The sequence below is a fragment of the Gorilla gorilla genome, chromosome 3 (genome assembly GCF_029281585.2).
Source record: "Gorilla gorilla gorilla isolate KB3781 chromosome 3, NHGRI_mGorGor1-v2.1_pri, whole genome shotgun sequence".
Classification (NCBI taxonomy): domain Eukaryota; kingdom Metazoa; phylum Chordata; class Mammalia; order Primates; family Hominidae; genus Gorilla; species Gorilla gorilla.
Genome location: NC_073227.2, coordinates 47,785,876 through 47,808,167, shown reverse-complemented (window position 1 = coordinate 47,808,167; position 22,292 = coordinate 47,785,876). Strand labels below are relative to the sequence as shown.

General features: G+C 42.4%; 1 protein-coding gene and 1 pseudogene across 1 annotated transcript in view; one reads left to right on the top strand and one right to left on the bottom strand.

The window, feature by feature from the left end:
• Positions 1-11,973: 11,973 nt before the first annotated feature.
• Positions 11,974-22,292, bottom strand: part of UBE2K (ubiquitin conjugating enzyme E2 K) — an 81,395-nt gene continuing 71,076 nt past the window's right edge. The window contains exons 5-7 of the mRNA XM_004038573.5: positions 15,669-15,768; positions 12,787-12,915; positions 11,974-12,246 (exon numbers count right to left, since the gene is read on the bottom strand). Of these exons, the coding sequence (XP_004038621.1) occupies positions 12,172-12,246; positions 12,787-12,915; positions 15,669-15,768 (304 nt within the window). The 3' untranslated portion in view covers positions 11,974-12,171. The remainder of the gene's footprint in view (positions 12,247-12,786; positions 12,916-15,668; positions 15,769-22,292) is intronic.
• LOC129533140 (zinc finger and BTB domain-containing protein 12-like) lies at positions 18,813-20,530 on the top strand (annotated as a pseudogene).

Sequence of the window (22,292 nt, the reverse complement as noted above, 5' to 3'; positions counted from 1 at the left end):
CGTGAGCCACCTCGCCCACCCTAATTTTTGTATTTTTTGTAGAGATTGGGTTTCACCATGTACGCAAGCTGGTCTCCTGGGTTCAAGCAATCCACCTGCCTCGGCCTCCCAAAGTGCTGGGATTACAGGCGTAAGCCACCGTGCCCTGCCCTACTTTTATTCACTGCATTTAAAACATACTTTTTGAAGGTAGTTGAGTACTTACTTGGTTCTTTTACATGGTCCACCCCAACTTCCATTCTTCTTACATTATGACTAATTATTGGTTGCTTAATGAGCTTACTAAAAATGTTTTTTTTAAATTTTATTATTATATTTTAAGTTTTAGGGTACATGTGCACAACGTGCAGGTTTGTTACATACGTATACATGTGCCATGTTGGTGTAAAAATGGTTCTTTACATCTTTTTCTATTTGATTAGTTTTCTTTTTCTACTAGTTCTTCCTAGTTTTGCTAATTCCTTCTTTGCACTTCATCGCAATGTAATTACACACATAAGATGTATGTGATAACCTATCAATTTATTTTGTTGATCTCCATTCTGGAGTATTTCACAGTTCCGGTCCTATGGACGGGAATGGCTGCATGTAAGGCTGCTGCACAACTGGCATTCTGGACTTCATTCACCCCAGAAATAGCCAGCTCCTGTGTTGTATCCCGTTTCATTTGCATACTTACTCTCCTCCATTTTGGAGGAGTGTATCACTCAGGTGCTTCCTGAGAAAATCCAAATGGAAGACAAAATTTGAGATCTTGAGTATCTGACAATATCTAACTTTTCACTCAAAACTTAACAATTTTTTATATATTTATTTTTTAAGAGACAGGGTCTCACTCTGTTATCCAGGCCGGGGTGCAGTAGCACAATCACGGCTCACTGCAGCCTTGACCTCCTGGTCTCAAGAGATCCTCTTGCCTGAGCAACACCACACCTGGTTTTTTTGTTTGTTTGTTTGTTTTTTTGGCAGAGATGTTGCCAAAAAACAAACAAACAAACAGAAAACAGGTGTGGTGTTGCTCAGGCAACACTATGTTGCCCAAGCTGATCTTGAACCCCTGGCCTCTAACACTCCTCCTGCCTCGGCCTCCCAAAGTGCTGGGATTACAGGCATGAGCCACCACGCTTGGCCTCACTCAGAACTTAGAAGTCATTGCTTCCCTGTCTTGTAGCTTCACATGTTGTTGAGAAAGTTGATGCCATTCTTATTCCCAATTCATTTAGCTCTTTTTTTTTTTTTTTTCCACAGACATAGTATTTTACCTTTGAAGAAGGTTGTATTTTCAGGTTTTCTTCTCCTTGTAGTTGAAACTATTTTGATCTTGGTCGTTAGTGTTGGAAAACAATCTTTAAAAATCTAGTGAAACTTAAAGTTGCCATGTTTTGGAATTCACTGGGTGAAAACTTAGCTTTCTCATTGGAAAAACTTCTCTTCTAAAGTCTGAATCCCTTTGAAGTTCTTTTCTCTGGGAACACCGAATTTCTACAGAAAAGGATCTTTCCTCCTCCTCCCTGAGACTTAACTGTAAGCATTGTAGAAACTAAGAATCTACCATCCTGTATAATTAGTTGATCTTCATTTTCAGTTTATGCCTGGCATTTCTGTCTGAAGATTTCTGTTTCAAATTCTCAAAGAGCACTTTTCCTTCCATGTTAAGAGCACAGTAGTAACCAAGTTACCTATCTCACTGGGTAGAAATAATACAAACTTTTTTTTTTTTTTTGAGACGGAGTCTCAGTCTGTCGCCCAGGCTGGAGTGCAATGGCGCGATCTCGACTCACTGCAAGCTCTGCCTCCCGGGTTCACGCCATTCTCCTGCCTCAGCCTTCCAAGTAGCTGGGACTACAGGCGCCCACCACCACGCCCTGCTAATTTTTTGTATTTTTAGTAGAGACGGGGTTTCACCGTGTTAGCCTCATGATCCGCCCACCTCGGCCTCCCAAAGTGCTAGGATTACAGGCGTGAGCCACCAAGCCCGGCCTAAGAATACAAACTTTTAACCAATCTCCATTCTCAGTCATTCTGTAGGGCCTGTTTTTCTCCACTGTCTAGCTCTAAGTTGTAAGGAGTAAACTGGCTTGCTTCTAATCAGTATTCCTACAATTAGGTTTGAACTTGCTCTACTGTACTATGTCAGTACATATTTTCCGTCCACTTTCCATCTTCTAAAAGTATTTTGACCTTTTATCTACCATTCTTTGTCCTTAGAGCTTTGTATCTCTAAATGTCATTTTGCTTAAGTCTCAAGACACAACTATAGTATTAAAACATTTGTGCTATCCACCATGTTTAATCAGAAGTCCATGGACCAATATTGTAATAGAGAAAAATCAGAAAAAATCTAGATACCTAATAGGTTAACTGCCATAAAATATGGCAGCCCTACTCAATGGTCTCCTTATAGTCATTCAAATGTTTATGTAAAGAAACTTTAAAGAACTATAATTTCCATGTTTTTAAAAGATGAATATTAACAATTATATGCCCAGCTGGAGTATTAGCTCACTTTTACTGAGCTAAAAATAGTACACTGAAAGAATACTTCAGAATACTAAGTGAATTCAAGGAGATATGGTTACAGTTTATGATTTCTGAAATGAGCACATTTTTATTACTAAAATTGCTTAGGAAAATAAAAGCAAAGCAAGCAGTTTAAGAGAGAAAACCTGAGTTCTTAGTTTGACAATACCAGTCATCATAATCTGGAAGGGCAGCAGAATTTTCAGACCAATTTTAGTATCATGATGCAGGCCAGGCCCAAACTCTAAGAGACAAAGAACAAGAAAAGGGGCCAGGCATGGTGGCTCACACCTGTAAATCCCAGCACTTTGGGAGGCCGAGGCAGGCGGGATCACCTGAGGTCAAGAGTTCAAGACCAACATGGAGAAACTCCGTCTCTACTAAGAACAAAAAATTAGCCAGGCATGGTGGCACATGCCTGTAATCCCAGCTGAGGCAGGAGAATCGCTTGAACCCGGGAGGCGGAGGTTGTGGTGAGACATGATCGAGCCATTGCACTCCAGCCTGGGAAACGTGAGCAAACTCCGTCTCAAAAAAAAAAAAAAAAGAAAGAAAGAAAGAAAGAAAAGGATAAGGAAGCAATCTATTCAGGATGCAGTATTTTTCAAATGCGATGGGAAACAGAGTAGGGAAAAGAGGAGAAATACACAAACATATTTAAATAGTTTAGGGGATGAAGTACTGAAGGGAAGAACATCTAGATGAAGGAAAAAAAAAACTGAAATAAGACAATGGAAAGTAGTAAAGAGTACAATAAGTTACCCTTGGGAAAAGAGGAAGCTTCCCAAAGAGAAAAGGCCCAGTGAAGAGTTTTCTTTTTTGGAGACAGGGTCTTGCTTTGCACTTTGTCCAGGCTAGAGTGCAGTGATGCTATCACTGCCCATTGCAGCCTCGACCTCCTGAGCTCAGGTGATCCTCCCATCTCAGTCTCCTGAGTACCTGGGACTACAGGCGCCCATCACCCTGCCCGACTAATTTTTGGCTAATTTTTTTGTAGAGGCAGAATTTCAGCATGTTGCCCAGGCTGGTCTTAACTCCTCGGCTCAAGCAATCCACCTGCCTCAGCCTCCCACAGTGCTGGGATGACAGGCATGAGCCTGAAGAGAGTTTTTTTTTTTTTTTTTTTTTTGAGACGGAGTCTTGCTTTGTCGCCCAGGCTGGAGTGCAGTGGCGCGATCTCGGCTCACTGCAAGCTCCACCTCCCGGGTTCACGCCATTCTCCTGCCTCAGCCTCCCGAGTAGCTGGGACTACAGGCGCCCACTACCACGCCCGGCTAATTTTCTGTATTTTTAGTAGAGACGGGGTTTCACCGTGTTAGCCAGGATGGTCTCGATCTCCTGACCTCGTGATCCGCCCGCCTCGGCCTCCCAAAGTGCTGGGACTACAGGCGTGAGTCACCGCGCCCGGCCAAGCCTGAAGAGAGTTTTACTGCACTGAATGGGGGACAGAAAGCAGTACTGGCAACATTTTAATCAACTGGACTTTAACAATTTATTTATTTTTGAGATGGAGTCTCCCTCTGTTGCCTAGGCTGGAGTGCAATGGCTGATCGTGGCTCACTGCAACTTCCGCCTCCCGGGGTCAAGCGATTCTCCTGCCTCCGCTTCCTGAGTAGCTGGGATTACAGGCGCCTGCCACCATGCCCAGCTAATTTTTGTATTTTTAGTAGAGACAGGGATTCACCATGCTGGCCAGGCTGGTCTCGAACTCCCGACCTCAGGTGATCCGCCCACCTCGGCCTCCCAAATCGCTGGGATTACAGGCATGAGCCACTGCGCCCGACCCTTTAATGATTTTTAACAAATTAAAAGGATTAACAAAGCATTTGGGGCCAAGATTTTTAGTTGTACTCTCTACACAGAATCTTCCCACATAGGCACTTTTATCCTTCCTACTCTGCCCTCAATAGGTTCATAAGCTGATTTTCTTTTACCACACCTTGCCTTTTTGTTCTTTTTATAATCTCTCTCACCTATCTCTTAATCTTTTTTTTTTTTTTTTTTTTTTTTTTTTTTTTGAGACAGTCTTGCTCTGTCGCCCAGGCTGGAGTGCAGTGGCGCGATCTCAGCGCACTGCAACCTCCACCTCCCGGGTTCAAGCGATTCTCCTGCCTCAGTCTCCCGAGTAGCTGGGACTACAGACGCACACCACCATGCCCGGCTAATTTTGTATTTTTAGTACAGATGGAGTTTCACCATGTTGGCCAGGCTGGTCTCGAACTCTCACTGTTGCCCAGGCTGAAGTGCAGTAGCATGATCTTGGCTCACTGCAACCTCCGCTCCTGGGGTTCAAGCGATTCTCCTGACTCAGCCGCCAGAGTAGCTGGGACTACAGATGCCCACCAGCACACTTGGCTGACTGTTGTATTTTTATTTTTATTTTGAAACGGAGTCTCACTCTGTCTCCCAGGCTGGAGTGGGCTGGAGTGCAGTGGCACAATCTTGGCTCATTGCAACCTCTGCCTATTCAAGCAATTCTCCTGTCTCAACTTCCCAAGTAGCTGAGACTACAGGCGCACGTCACCACACTCGTCTACAATTTTTGTATTTTTAGTAGAGATAGGGTTTCACCATGTTGGCCAGGCTGGTCTCGAATTCCTGACCTCAGGTAGTCTGCCCGCCTCAGCCTCTCATAGTACTGAAATTACAGGCATGAGCCACTGCGCCCGGCCTGATTTTTATATTTTTAGTAGAGACAGGGTTTCACCATGTTGGCCAGGCTGGTCTTGAACTCCTGACCTCAAGTGATCCACTTGCTTTGGCCTCCCAAAGTGTTGGGATTACAGGCATGAGCCACGGCACCCGGCCTATCTCTTAATCTTCTAATTACTACCTTTATCTAGGTACCATAGTCCCCTTGTTGCAGTTACTCATTTTCCTTTCCTCTGCCCTCAGTCCAAAGCAATTTTACTTCAGTGAGTAGATGCCCCTTAACTATACATACTTGCCCCCAAAACCATCTGATTTTCTCAAGGTTTTCTGCATGACAGCCGTCCTTTAACCTAAACTCCATTGCTGAGTGAAGATAAAGTTGGGGATAAAAACATGGAGTCAAGAGATAACTAGGTGTAACTGACAGAACAGAACAGAGTTACTTAAACAAGAATAAGCATATTATTTAGTGACCTGGAGATAACCTAAAAACAAAAATCCATTATTTAAAAACTGTTCCGTGTACTAGTAGTAAAGTTTGGTAGAGAATTAGTTTTTTTCACTATGAACTCTTACTACTGACTTTTTAAAAGCAATGAGTTTATTTGGAATAACAGTCATTTTTCTGAGACGGAGTTTCACTCTTGTTGCCCAGCCTGGAGTGCAATGGCATGATCTCGGCTCACTGCAGCCTCTGCCTCCCGGGTTCCAGTGACTCTCCTGCCTCAGCCTCTCAGGTAGCTGGAATTACAGGTGCCTGCCACCATGCCCAGCTAATTTTTGTATTTTTAGTAGAGACGGGGTTTCGCCATGTTGGCCAGGCTGGTGTAAAACTCCCGACCTCAGGTGAGTCCCGACCCTTGGCCTCCCGAAGTGCTGGGATTACAGGTGTGATCAGGCGTTAGCCATTGCGCCTGGCCTAATACTTTTTTTTTTTTGAGACAGAGTCTCACCCTGTCGCCCAGGCTGAAATGCAATGGTGCAATCTCAGCTCACTGCAACCTCCACCTCCCGGGTTCAAGTGATTCTTCTGCCTCAGCCTCCAGAGTAGCTGGGATTATAGGCGCGCGCCACCACGCCCGGCCAATTTTTGTTTTGTATGTTTAGTAGAGACGAGGTTTTACAATGTGGGTCAGGCTGGTCTCGAACTCCTGACCTTGTGATCCACCCACCTTGGCCTCCCAAAGTGTTGGGATTACAGTTGTGAGCCACCACACTGGCAAAGAAAATCAACCATGCTCCAGCTAATAATCACTTCAGCAATTATCCTGAATTTGTGTCATTTTGCAAACTTTGCCATTTGACTTTATCTGATACCTTAAGAAAGTTATCCTTAATAATTTTCATATTATTCACTGGAAAACTAATTCACTGATGATCAAAACAAAACAAGTGCCAAATGTCTGATGCTCTTTAAATTTGAGTATCTATTGCCAGGGCATGAGAGCTCCTTAAATTCTCTCTGTTGCCCAGGCTGGAGTGCAGTGGTGCAATTTTGGCTCACTGCAATCTCCGCTTCCCAGGTTTTCATGCAATTTTCCTGCCTCAGCTTCCAGAGTAGCTGGGATTACAGGTGCGCACCACCATGCCCAGCTAATATTTGTTTTTAGTAGAGATGGGGTTTAACCATGTTGGCCAGGCTTGTCTCTAACTCCTGACCTCAGATGATCCACCTGCCTCTGCCCCCCCAGGTGTTGGGATTACAGGTGTGAGCCACCACACCCAGCCTTGAATTCTATTTGTTATCCTAGATTTTTAGTACCTAAAGACCCAGTCTTACTCCACAAAAAGAACACTTTATATTGATATTCCAGGTCAGGAGGAATTCCATTTCTTGGCAAAGAAACCTATAGGCCTGCTGTGAGTTGGTTACAAATACCATAAAGACACAATCAGTTGTGCCATGTAAAATAATTTGTACAAACCCTGACAAAGTGTCTTCTAATTATCAGCATTTATGGAGGAAGGGACAATCTACAGATAATAACCAATCAATGGACTTTTGAAATAGTCAGACATAACAAAAAATAGCTACTTTGCCAAACCACAATTTTCAAACAAGGTATCCTCTTGGTGGTTTCAGATTAGGAACAGAGTAATACTTTCATAGTTTAGCCAAAATTTAGTGTTAGAATTATATTAACGTCTATACAAATATATTAAGTAGTTTTACAGCTACATCAATCATTTAATTTGATCTTCACCAACATGCTACAAAGTGCTGGGCAAATATCTTACCTAGATGAGGAAACTGAGGCTCAGAAAAGTCCAGGCTCTCTGCTCTTGAGTAAAAGCTGGGATTAAACCCTGGACTTTCTGAAACAATTCAGTCTTTTTGACAGTACCGAGCAACTTTCCAGAAAGCATATACGGAAACAGAATACAAAGTATTACTTAACTAACTCTTAATTACTCTAAATTTTGGATTAGAACCTAAGCAAGTATGTTCTTTTAGTAAATTTAATTAGAACTAAATTTCAGTGTTTTTAAATTCAAAGATCTGATACAACTTACTGCATTTATATGTCAATCACTATGAAATTTGTGAAGGAGAAATATCTGCCTAGTTCTTATTTAGAGTAAGACTTAATTGCTTGTCCACAGATGAGTACCCAGAAATAAGATATAAACCATTTTCAGGGGAAAACATGCATGCATTTATTTTTAAGAATTCCCAATAAGGGGGGAAAAATTCAACATCTTTAAAAATGTGTTTATTTTTTAAAAAATCAGTTGTGTACAAAAGTGTTTCGTAGTTTTTAATTCTCAAGACAAATACCCCAACCTTCCACCCCACAGCCCACCCTGCTTCAATGGTATTTCTGGTAACCCACCCATTTTCCCCTTACAGGAAGTTAACGGCTCAGAATAGACCCTCCTACAGAATTTATCATCACTAACAGATTGTTTAGAATAGAGATCTAGAGAAGCTAACAAGCAAGGTTCCCTATAATGGCAGTAGACTTCCAGCAGACACCACAACAAAGCACCATCAATTGCTGAAAGCTAAAAAATAGATATTATTTTCAATAATATTTCATTTTCTATTGGAAAAGTTTTTTAAATTACATTAAATAAGTCTCTTTCCCCCCAAAGAAATAGTCTAGCTTTTATTATGATGCCTGTAAAAAGTAGGTAACAGCAAGCAGACAAGGATCGTTAACAGCACAGTGTAATGATTTCTATCCACTCACACCTATAATCAAACTGACAAACTGTGCCACACCTGATTATATATAGCAGCATGGTTGAAATAACCAAGCAAAAGGTGACACATTCAAGACTTCCATTTAGGTGATTGCAAGTTCATGAGGGTATATCAGTCCAATGAAGCAGTAACAGAACAAATGGGACAAGGGAGATACTAACACTCCCCTACCCCTATGCCACAACATCTTTGATCTATATTGCAGCAGTGCAAATAGAACGTGTGACATAATATGTAGACGCTGAAGAAAAGTCACACTTGGGAATAAAGGCTATTTATCAGTAAATACTTCAAGTTGCCTTCTTCCCAGTGACAGCAACTGGCTGATGGTAAGCATTTACTTTAAACTGATACTAAAAAGAATGGAAACGTAATTTTTAAATCAATGGTTTGTACCCTGGAATTGAAATTCCTTGAACTAGAAAAAGTGATTAATACAACAACATTTTGTAGAAGTCCATGAAATAAAGTTAACTGTAAACAGACGGCTTCCTTTTTCCTATCTAAACATTGTTTCCCTCTACATACTAGAAGGTATACCTGGCTCCAGCTGTTCCCTACCCCAATCCATCTTAAATCTTTAAAACAACAACAACAAAAATTCATAATTTCCTATTTTGCTACATAGGATTGTAAAACATTACCATACACCTACTGCACAGTTTTAAAAGCTCAAATCAGGCATACACTTATACCCAAGATCTGCTTTTCACATTGGTAAACTTATTAAGCAGCCTCAACAGTAATACAGTATGCTGCATTCTGTAGTGCATAAATAAGCAAAATCCATTTAAACTGCCAATTCTTTCTCACAGATACTTAAAAAGAATTATTTTGCATAGTTTTATGTGCCAACAATCATAAATGTGTATTACTTCTAAAAAATGAAAAAAAATCAAGTCTTTCATTTCATAGATTATTCTCTTCAAAAGCAAAATACTTAGACTCCATTTATATATCCTTGAATGTGTTACGTGTTTAAGTAAATCATAGTTGTAATTCCAAACATTTCGGGGTGCCAACTCAGAGCACCTAATTCAGTACCTAGTTCCTCAAATATTTATATACCACTGAATACTTATTTGGGTCCACTAACTGCCATTCATTCATTCATTCATTCATTCATCAGTACTGAAATACTATACAGCTAATTATTTCTTCTTTTAAAAGAGGCACATACTCAGGAAACAGGCCTGATTATAACAAAAGCCTACTGGAGCATCAGTGACTTCTAACAAATCGGCCTGCCCTAAATGGGATTTCACTGGATTTTTTTTTTTAACATAATTTTTGAGGCTTTTAAAACTGACAAACGGAGCCAACTCAAAAATATTAAGAATTACAAAATAATTTCCACCAGGGTACTTTTCCCCTAGGCCTGATCTTTTAGTGTCTTTTTGTCCAAACATATTTAAGACCAGAGGAAAAAAGCAATTGCTTTAGTTTCTATGTTTGGGTAACTAAATCTACCCACAGACAAGAGAATAACAAAAACCAAACAGTACAGTGGGAAATATACCAGAAAGGAAAAAAAAAAGATCATCACATTAAATGTAAATGAGGTAAATTTTTATAATAAAGAATCTTTTATGAAGAATGTCTCAAACCAAATATTGTACTTTCCAATTTCTTGGGCATGGGGATGCTGAAGTGTAGTTAGATGAGTATATAACCCTATAGGGCTCATGTGCATAAAAATCAAAGCAGGATATAGCTGCCTCCAAGAGCATGTATGTATGTATATATGTAAAATGCTTGACCTTTAGAAACCTCTGAGCTCTCTCACCTTTGTTTAACCACAGGACAATTAAATATACCCTGATAATACAGGCAAAAAATAAACTGGGTAGATGTGTCTGATATTTTTAAACCCAAATTCTACTAATACTACCAAGTTGCCCTCCACTTAAAAAAAGTAATTCTAACCAACACTGGAGAAAAACCATCCACATTTTCACACAATCCCACCTTACTTCAAAATATAAAGTACAAGGTTTCAGGTATTTAAAATAAATAAAGAAAAATCTTGTTTCCTTTGGCATCTTTAGAAAATAAACTACAGCAATAAAAAGAGGTGATTGTATAAAGACATGCGTAAGCAAACATATGGGGAAAAAACAGCAACTTGTGTTTAGTATGCAATAATATCAACTGTAAGAGTTTACTGTTAATTAGGAAAGCCTTACAAATTTTTGGAAGAACCTTCACATCTTTAACATTACAATATATTTAATAATGGTTCTTTTATTGCTTCTAGTATCAAGATTATTGAGAAGTCAAATGAAGTTATGCTGACGTTATGATTCAAAAATTATCTTCCAAACACTTAACGATTATAATTTAAGATAAATAACACTTAAAGAAAGCAAACCTTTTATAATATGACTTTCAATATACAGCCTTACTTTAATTCAGTCTGATTCCATTACATTTTTGTTATTTTGTATTGGTCCTAAAAATTTAAAAAGAATTGTATTTCTATATATAGAACTGCCTGCATAAATCCACTTCAACCTTCATAAAATGGTTACATTAGTGTTTGATCTTGCAAAACTAATAATTTTCAAACTTTTGAACTTAGAATGAAATGTAAATTTAATACAAATAGTCTGACTATGTACAAGAGAAGGTAAAGTTTTCAATTCTCGTATTATCAGAAACATCATAAAGAAAGCTAGATTTATAACACACTTCTATTCCTATGTGCATCTGAAGTATGTACAATAAAACACCAACACAGCTTTCATGTGTCAATAGGGGAAGTGCAAGCAAGAATGACTTGAAGTATCCAATAAAGCAATCTCTACAGACCCCAAAATCAGGCTAAAAACTGCAAACAGCTGACTGCATCCTTGCCAGTTCTCAAAGAAAAATTTCATCATTAAAAAATAGGTGTCAAATTCACTGAAAAACTAAGTTGGGTTCTCTCATTAAACCTGGGAATAATGTAACATCAAGTATTTACTATTTTTGCAAGAGAAATAAAATTGGCAGTTCCATTTTTACATTACTTAGGAAAAATTTAAGAGTGTTTGAAGAACTGGGACAAGACATTCCAAACCTACGACCTAAAAATGAAGCAAGGGATACATACTGTCCTTCAGCACATTTCCCCACCTAATACAGAGAAATTTACCATTAGAATATTAGCTGTGTGTGGCAAGGCGGGGGTGGGGGGGGGACCAGGGGGGAATCAGACACTATGTCCCAGTCTGTTGACAAGGACAAAAAGGCTCTGAATAGGTCACCATCTTCAATTCTGAATAAATTTCATATTTAAGAATTCTCAAATGCTTAAAATGGTGGTCTTTTCAGCTACCCATCCTAAGAAGTCAAGTACAAGCATGCAAGTAAATTCACAGGCACAGAGGATCCATGTTAAAAACAGTTAAGGTAGCTGTGATGCAACACCAACAATTTGAATGGCCCTGACACACTCAAAATATTATCTTAATTATTCAACAAAATCCTGAAGCAAACTCTTGCTAGTCTTGGTACACTGCTAAACACTAAAGTAGCATGTTTCTTCCATGGTTTTAGCTTAGCTCAAGGAATTTTTACACTATTAAGAAAAAAAATTAAAGTATTTCCCCTTTTTAAATTTACACAGACGTTTAATTAGCTTTATTTACAGAGCAGGGATTTTTTTTTTCAGTCTCCAATGGTGCCTAGATAACATCATTAGGCAAGAATGCCAGTTTAAAAGAAATCTATGCAGAATCCTAAAAATAACAGATGTTGGTGCTCCTCAAGAAGAGGCAAGCTTGACTATATCAGCAGCTCTCTATGCCTCAGTTACTCAGAAGCAATTCTGTTGCAGTCTCTACATCCCATGATTTTGAAGACAAGGCCACTATTACTGCATTCTGTAGAGAAGAAAAGGGGACAGGAAATTAAATCTCAAGGAAACATTTAAACAATACTGAATCATTCACTCTTTATACTGGGAATTAACACCTTGTTTCTTTTCTGTAAGTTGATTTACATTTGCAGTGCATGAAAAGCTTCTAAAATCAATGACAGTAATTAGTAAAAATAAAAAAATCACTGATTTTGAAAACAGAAAATATGTTTACCAAAACTAGATTTTCTCTTATTTTCCTTTTTTTTTTTTTTTTTGAGACAGGGTGTTGCTCTATCACCAAGGCTGGAGTGCAGTGGCATGACTATCGCTCACTGCAGCCTCGACCTCCTGGGCCCAAGGGATTCTCTCACCTCAGCCTTCAGAGTAGCTGGAATTACAGGCACTCACTACCATGTCCAGCTAATTTTTGTAGAGATGGGTTTCGCCATGTTGCCCAGGCTGCGAATTTCTCTTATTTTCTAAACCACTTCTGTCAGCCAAGAATTTGCAATAATTTAAAATCAATCAATATATCAAAATCAACATGCCCTTATGTACTTACCCTATCAAAGCCCATAGCACATAGGTTTTCTATTTTTTTGGTGTATTCTGGACTAGAAACTGGTGCTCCAGCATACACATGTGCCCAAAGTCGAGCTGTCTGTTTGAACATTTCGGGATTTTGTTTGTACTATATGGGGGGAAAAATTGATTGACATGACATTACAGGTATAATATTTGATATATTTCAGCTCTTAATCGCCTACAATCCTACTTTTCCAAATAAAACAAATCTACATTTAAAATGTGATTCACTTTGCATTATAGACAAGCTATGTCACTCGAGAAAAGACCACTTAACCTGAAGCTTCGACTCACAATTTGTGTTGACAATAATAAAGACAAGTAACATTAATCTACTTTAATCTCCAAATTCAACAAATATAACTAGCAAGACTAAAATTAGGTTAAGTGAGGTATTAAGAGATGTTCCAAACACTGGAAAGCAGCAAACATTATACAACTGAACACAGATTACTAGCTTATAAAAATATGTGGACATTAGAATAATTTTTTACGATGTAACCAGCTTTTGTATTACCCACAGCCCAGGCTAGAATACAACTAGATTCCTCTGTTTTCTTACAGCTGCATTAGTGTACAGTGATTTATGGAAATCCCACATGCAAAGTCCTAACTTATTACATAACTTGAGATGATTATAAACTCACAATAGAGTAATTTTATTAAAAGACTTCCCATATGCACTGGAAAGAGGTAAATTTATCAAATACTTTGGAACCACCATTACTTAGTAAAGCAAAGCATAAATTACTAACTATTCAATTCACTTTAATATTTCTTTTAAAAGTAATTTATATATTTAAATCTATTACATATTAAAACGATAAATCTAGTTTCTACCACTGATTCATCACAAGGAAATAAGTCAAATTACTGAACTATTTTAGGAGCTAAAAGAAACCCTTGAGTCCAACCTCAACGTGTAAGGCTTAGAGCTCAACAGGAAAGCAAAGCTGGAACACAAGCCATGCTTATAACAACAAATATGAACAAATAGCACATATATAAAACACGGAAAACCCTAATTGGAAGTACTCTGAGACAAATAACAGAATATATTGACAAGGATATATACATATATACATAAACAGATCTTCAAGGGAAAAGAAGAAAGATAATATATAAATTAAAATCTTATAGGTTAAAGAAGTTTGCCAAGAGGAAGTTTCGTCAGGCAGAGGAAATATGGTAGATTGGATACAATATGTAAAAATGAATGCAATGCTTGAAAAAGCATGAGTTTGAAGAAAACAAGAATTTAGGAAATAAAGCAGAGTTCAGATCATGGAAAAACTCTGCAAACTAAAGAATCTGGACTCAAGTAGATACAGTAGAGCTACGAACAAGTTTTTGTTAGTGAAGTAAGATTTGCACTTTATAAAGCTACCTGATAGCAACGTAGAAGACGGAGAAAGGAAGAAAGAGGTTGAGAAAAGGAGATCTATCAGAGCAGCTGAAAAGAAACAATTTTTTAAAAGTGACCTATGGCAATCAGAGTAATTATGTAAATATAGTGACAGAATGATACAGGGAATGGTTATCAACAGGAGCAAAGGAGACACAGAAAAACTCCAAAGGCTGTGACTTGGGTGGTTAACCATATGAATGTTCCTTGGATACCTGAGTGTAACACTGCCAAAACTGAATGCAGTATCATAAATCCTACAAACCTATCATTCTATGATACCATCACCTGCCAATTTAGTTAAACACCAGGCTCTCGTGCTTAGGAGAGAGGGCAAGCCTAAACATTTTATCAATGTACGGGTACTAACATCAGTACAGATATGATCATCCAAGTGTGAGTGTGTACAGAAAGTAAAGGTAACAAGGTCAGAACTGAGGAACTACATTTAAGAAAGACGAGTAGGAAGGGAAATAATTGTGGGAACTAACAAAGAATAGCTATGAAAGTGAGGAAGAAAAGAGGGTAATATCTTAGAAGTCAAGAGAAGAAAAACTTTCTAAGTTTAAAAAAAAAAAATGTCCATTATATTCCAATGGCTTAGAGTAGGTGTTGGCAAATTTGTTTGTTTTTTGAGACAGGGTCCCGTTCTGTCACCCAGGCTGGAGTGCAATGGTGTGATCTCAGCTCACTGCAACCTCTGCCACCCAGGTTCAAGCGATTCTCCCACTTCAGCCTCTCAGGTAGCTGGGACTACAGGTATGTGCCACCACGCCAGGCTAGTTTTGTGTTTTTAGTAGAGACAGGATTTCACCACGTTGGTCAGGCTGGTCTGGAACTCCTGACCTCAAGTGATCCACCCACCTCGGCCTCCCAGAGTGCTGGGATTACATGCATGAGCCAACGCACCTGGCCAGCAAACTGTTTCTTAACGGGTCAGATACTAATAACTTAGGTCCAGTCTCTGTTGTAACTATTAAACTCAGCCACTGTAGCTAGAAAGCGAAATGAAAAATATTTATTCCGTTCAACAAATTACAAGGTCATTGGAAACTGTGCCATGTCAGGTAAGTCCCATGATAGGAGGTGATTAAAATTATTAGCAGGGAGGGATCATCACTGAAAGGAAGGATAAAAAGATGGACACATACACAAGCATTAATCATAGAATCTAGATGGTAGGAATATGGGTGTTCACTATGTAATTCTTTTGACTTTATGTGTTTGAAAATACTCATGTTAGGAAAACAGCATCTATATCCAATTAAACTAGGATGTTAAAAGTCTATTAAGTTTTCACTATTACACCCGACAAAATAATCCTACCACAAGAAAGAAAACCATTTCAAAATTTAGTTTCAATAGAGTATGCTCATGTGTTAATGTGCAAACCACTGAAGTGGTTAGAGACTCATACATAATATAAGAAAGTCTTTCAAAAGCAGCCATCTTACCTGATTTGCTACTACAGCATCCTGTGGATCATCTGGCTCTGCAGCTGCCAATAGTGCTTGCAATGACAATAATACCGTGCGGAGAGTCATTGCAGCTGCCCTAAAATTCAAAACATGAAAATATCCTAATTAAGAGGGCTCTGCAGGCAAAAGCAAAGTATTTTCTTAATAAAAATTAAAAAATTGTAGAGCTAAAAGTTACTTAGATCTTTATCTTAATTATATAGTTAAGTCATAGACATTTATAATTATGTATCTGCCTATCATATATTTTCTTCCTTACTTTACAATTTGCCTATTTCTTTTTTCTTTTTTTTCCCCGAGATGGAGTCTGGCTCTGTCGCCCAGGCTGGAGTGCAGTGGTATAATCTCGGCTCACTGCAAGCTCCGCCTCCCGGGTTTACGCCATTCTCCTGCCTCAGCCTTCAGAGTAGCTGAGACTACAGGGGCCCGCCACAACGCCCAGCTAATTTTTGGTATTTTTTTAGTAGAGACGGGGTTTCACAGTGTTAGCCAGGATGGTCTCGATCTCCTGACCTCATAATCCGCCCGCCTTGGCCTCCCAATGTGCTGGGATTACAGGCATGAGAAACCACCTGCGCCCGGCCTTTTTTCTTTTTTTTATGACAGTGTCTTGCTCTGCCGCTCAGGCTGGAGTAGGCAGTGGCACTATCTAGTCTCACTGCAACCTCCGCCTCCTGGGCTCAAGCGATTCTCCTGCCTCAGCCTCACGAGTAGCTGGGACTACAGGCACACACCACCACACCCAGCGTTTTGTTTGTTTGTTTGTTGTTTTTTCCTTTTTTCGTAAAGACGGGGTTTTGCCATGTTGCCTAGGCTGGTATCGAACTTCTGAGCTCAGGTGATCCGTCCACCTTGGCCTCCCAAAGGTTAGGGTTACAGGTGTGAGCTACTACACTCGGCCAGCTTTTCTATTTCTTAAGACAACTCGAATTCTGAACTGTCCTTGTTTTTCTTGTTGCCAAGATCCTTCTTGTTAGTTTAGTTTAGTTTAGTTTAGTTTTTTTTGAGGCGGAGTCTCACTCTGTCGCCCAGGCTGGAGTGCAGTGGCACAATCTCGGCTCACTGCAAGCTCCGCCTCCCGGGTTCACGCTATTCTCCTGCCTCAGCCTCCCGAGTAGCTGGGACAACAGGCGCCCGCCACCACGCCCGGCTATTTTTTTGTATTTTTAGTAGAGACGGGGTTTCACTGTGTTAGCCAGGATGGTCTCGATCTCCTGACCTCGCGATCCGCCTGCCTCGGCCTCCCAAAGTGCTGGGATTACAGGCGTGAGCCACTGCGCCCAGCCACCTTCTTGTTAGTTTTATCCACTCACTTATTTTCTATCCATTTCTCTAAACAAAGTTAAAGTGATACATCATTAGTACTAATAGCATGTGAGGCTTTCTTTCAATGGCACTCTAAAAACAAGATACTATGAAACAAATATATTTTCTTTTTTCTTTTTTTTTCTTGAGATGGAGTCTCACTCTGCCGCCGAGGCTGGAGTGCAGTGGCGCGATCTCGGCTCACCGGAACCTCCACCTCCCTGGTTCAAGCAATTCTCCTGCCTCAGCCTCCCAAGTAGCTGGGACTACAGGCACATGCCACCACGCCCGGCTAATTTTTTGTAGTTTTAGTAGAACAGGGTTTCACCGTGAGACACAGGATGGTCTTGATCTCCTGACCTTGTGATCCGCCCGCCTTGGCCTCCCAAAATGCTGGGATTACAGGCTTGAGCCACCGCGCCCGGCCATATTTTCAAGAAAATATGAAATCATTCCATAACATTCTGAAACAGGACAAGTTTTTTGGATTAAACTACATGACTTAATTTATGATTCTAAATGTATTTATAAGGAAAATATCTTTATAAAGCTAATATTTGTCTAAAAATATTATCTACCTGTCTAGCAATAATTCTTGGCATTTCTGTTAAAAAAGTTGTCTCACTGGCTGGGCGCGGTGGCTCACGCCTGTAATCCCAACACTTTGGGAGGCCAGGGCGGGCAATCATCTGAGGTGAGGAGTTCAAGACCAGCCTGGCCAACATGGTGAAACCTCATCTCTACAAAAAATGCAAAAATTAGCTGGGCGTGGTGGCATGTGCCTGTAATCCCAGCTACTCAGGTGGCTGAGGAAGGAGAATCGCTTGAGCTCGGGAGGCGGAGGTTGCCGTGAGCCAAAATCACGCCATTGCACTCTAGCCTGGGCGACAGAGCGAGACTCCATCTTAAAAAAAAAAAAGTTGCTTTATCAATTAATAGAGGTATGTATAAATATGTGGACATATTAAAAATGTTACATGTAAAGAGGATGCCCATTTTTACCATGTAAATTAGATCATTCTTCTTTTTTTCTTTTTTTGAGATAGGGTCTCACGCTGCCTAGGCTAAAGTGCAGTGGCACAATCAAGGCTCACTGTAGCCTTGACCTCTTTGGCTCAGGTGATTCTCATACCTCAGCCTCCTGAGTAGCTGGGACTACAGGTGCATGCCACCACGCCCAGCTAATTAAAAACAATTTTTTTTTTTTTTGGTAGAGACAGGGTTTCACCATGTTACCCAGGCTGGTCTTGAACTCCTGAGCTCAAGCAGTCCTCCCACCTCAGCCCCTGAAAGTGATGGGATTATAGGTGTGAGCCACGACAACTAGCCAATTACTCTAAACCAGCCTTTTTCAACTGGGTTCCTGATTTGAACCACAAAATAGAAAAAATTAGTGACTGTTTTCTCAAATTTCCCAAGTTTGGTACATAAATAATACTTCCCTAGATGCCTACGATAAAAGTTAATTTAGGCTGGGTGCAGTGGCTGACGCCTGTAATCCCAGCACTTAGGAAGGCCGAGGCAGGCAGATCACTCGAGGCCAGGAGTTTGAGACCAGCCTGGGCAACATGGCGAAACGCTGTCTACTAAAAATACAAAAAGTAGCCAGATGTGGTGGCACATGCTTGTAATCCCAGTTACTTGAGGGGCTGAGGCAGGAATCGCTCGAACCTGGGAGGCGAAGATTATAGTGAGTCCAGATGGCGCCACCGCACTCCAGCCTGAGGGAGACAGCCAGACTCTGTCTCCTACACCTCCACCCCTAGCCAAAAAGTTAAGTTATTGCCAACAACCAACAATGGACGTCTTAAAGCAATGATCTGTGTTGTTCACCCAACCAGCAGCATCAGCATCCCTTGGGAAGTTATCTCTATCCCAGAGCTACTGAATCAGAAACTCCAGGGTTTGAGTCCCAGCCGACGCCGACGCCGCGTGCGCGAGGCCTGGAACACACCGCACTAGCCGTTCCCGCCCCTACCCCTTTACGCCCACGTGGAGCCGTCCCCGCCAGCGCGAGCGCGCCCCGTACACCCCCCCCCCCCCCCGCCCGCGCGCCTGCATGCTGCCCAGGCTCTGCCCGTGTGTGTGGGGCGCTTCCGGCCCCGCGGGGGTTGGGAAAATAGGGGATAAAAAAAAACAGCGCGCGCAACCGGGCCAGGGTTGCCCACCCCCCGCCACAATGGCCTCTGGGGTGAAGTCCTGCGCTTCCAGCTGCCCGGCCACTAGGCCGCTACGCTACGGAACATGAACAAGCTCCGGGCAGAGGAGTGGTTCTGCGATGTGACCATTGTGGCCGACAGCCTCAAGTTTCGAGGCCACAAGGTCATCTTAGCCGCCCGCTCACCGTTCCTGCGGGACCAGTTCCTGCTGAACCCCAGCTCGGAGCTGCAGGTCTCCCTGATGCACAGTGCACGCATCGTGGCCGCCTGCTTCTCTCCTGCTACACGGGCACCCTGGAATTCGCTGTTAGGGACATCGTCAACTATCTTACAGCCACCTCCTACCTGCAGATGGAGCACGTGGTGGAGAAATGCCGGAATGCCCTCAGCCAGTTCACTGAGCCCAAAATAGGCCTCAAAGAGGATGGGGTCCGTGAGGCTAGCCTTGTGAGCAGCGTCAGCGCCAACAAGTCCCTCCTCCCTCCAGCCAGGACCCCAAAGCCAGCCCCGAAGCCCCCACCCCCACCTCCTCTATCCCCTCCACTCCTGCGGCCAGTGAAGCTGGAGTTCCCACTGGATGAGGACTTGGAGCTGAAAGCCGAGAAAGAGGATGAGGATGAGGACGTATCTGACATCTGCATCATCAAGGTGGAGTCGGCCCTGGACATGGCACACCGGCTCAAGCCCCCTGGAGGCCTGGGAGGGGGCCTGGGCATTGGAGGCTCCGTGGGTGGCCATCTTGGGGAGCTGGCCCAGAGCAGCGTGCCCCCCAGCACTATAGCCCCACCGCAGGGTGTGGTGAAGGCCTGCTATAGCCTGTCGGAGAACGCAGAAGGGGAGGGCCTGCTGTTGACTCCCGGAGGCCGGGCCAGCGTGGGGGCCACCTCGGGCCTGGTGGAAGCAGCAGCGGTGGCCATGGTTGCCCGGGGGGCGGGGGGCAGCCAGGGACCCCTGCCTGGGAGCTTCTCAGGTGGAAACCCCTTAAAGAACATCAAGTACACCAAGTGCCCGGAAGTGTTCCAGGGCGTGGAGAAGCTGGTCTTCCACATGCGGGGGCAGCACTTCATCTTCATGTGCCCTCGCTGTGGCAAGGAGTTCCACCACAGCAACAACCTCAACCACCACAGGAACGTGCATCGTGGTGTCAAGTCACACTCGTGCGGCATCTGCGGCAAGTGCTTCACACAGAAGTCCACCCTGCACAACCACCTCAACCTGCACTCGGGAGCGCAGCCCTACCGCTGCTCCTACTGCGACATGCGCTTCGCCCACAAGCCTGCCATTAGGCGGCATCTCAAGGAGCAACACGGCAAGACCACGGCCGAGAACGTGCTGGAGACCAGTGTGGCCGAGATTAATGTCCTCATCCGCTAGCCGCGCAGGCGTGGAGGCCAGGAGGCTGGGGTCCCTGGGCTGGGTGGGGAAAGGGCTCTTTGGCCCAGGAGAATTGGGGGGTGGGAGGTCTGGGGCAGAAAGGTAAGAGTGGGAGGCTGAGCAGATGCACACATCCTGAGAGAGGGAAGATGATTCCTTGGAGAGAAGACTGTTGTTGCTCTTGAGAGTGCAAGAAGCTGGAGCGGGGGACAGGGTTCTTGGAGTAGGCCAGGGGAATACGGGGTCCCAGAGAAAGATTTCCTTCCCTTAGAGGCGCATGTGTATGTGGAGGGAGGGAAAAGGGTCCTATAGAACGAGGGAAGACAAAAATGTTTTATTCCTGGCTAAGCCTGCCCAGGGGAAGGTTCTGACACTTCTCGAGATAAGAAGGGTTGGGGGGTGGGTGGGAACAGGGAGGGAATTTGGCAGGAGGACATGCTCCTGCTTATAATAGGCCTGGGGTGAGGGAGTGGTAAGGGGAAAAGATTATTGAGTCCCAGAAAAGGAAGGGGGAGACAGTTCTTGCATGCTGGCGAAATGAGACTGCAAGTATGAGGCTTTCTGAAATTTGAGGGAGAACAAAGACGCCAGGTAAGAGAACATGGGGTGCACATCCTGGATAGATATTGGGAAGTGGGGGCACAATAGTAAGAACAATGGATAGTCATGGGGGTGGGGGGGTAGGGCACTTAGAAAAGAACACAAGAAGGGCTGTTGGGAGGGAGGGAGAGGAGTAGAGACATACAGTATTTTTTAAGAAAAAACATTTTTTAGGATTTTTTCTGGAGTTTGGGGTTTTAGTTTTTCTACTTTTGTTTTCCACAAAATAAAAAACAAAAACAAACAAAACAAACAAAAAGAAACTCCAGGGTTGTTTTAATAGGTCCTCCAGGTGATTCTGATACACATTAAAATTTGACAAATACTGTTAATTACGGTGGGCATGGTGGCTCATGTCTGTAATCCCAATACTTTGGAAGGCTGAGGTGGGCAGATCACCTGAACGTGAGGTCAGGAGCTCGAGACCTACCTGGGCAACATGGCGAAACCCCATCTCTACTAAATACACAAAAATTTTCTGGCCATGATAGTGCACACCTCTAATCCCAGCTATTTGGGAGGCTGAGGTTGCAGTGAGCTGAGATCATGCCACTGCACTCTAGCCTGGGTGACAGAGTGATACTCCATCGAAAATAGATAAATAAAAAACAAACCAAAATGAGATCACCTAGCACTCGTTAGAACGGCTACTATAAAAACGATGAACAAGTGTTGGTGATGATGTAAAGGAAAGGAAACCCTCGCACACTGCTGGTGGGAACGCAAATTAGTACAACCATTATGGAAAAACAGTATGGAGTTTCCTCAAAAAATTAAAAATAGGACCAGGCACGGTGGTTCATGCCTGTAATCTCTGTACTTTGAGAGGCTGAGGCAGGAAGATCGCTTGAATCCAGGGGTTTGAGACCAGCCTGGGCAAGATGGTGAAACCTCATCTCTTTTAAATGCACAATATTCTTTTAAGACATGAGTCAAAACAAAAAGCCAAACTCAGTCCTCAAATGTTCATTCTTGTCTCTCTACTCACCATTTTTTACATTTTTTTTTTTTTTGGAAACCAAGTCTCACTCTGTCCCCCAGGCTGGAGTGCAGTGACACAATCTTGGCTCACTGCAACCTTTGCCTCCCAGGTTCAAGCAATTCTTCTGCCTCAGAGTCTCCTGGGTGGCTGGGATTACAGGCGCCTGCTACCATGCCTGGC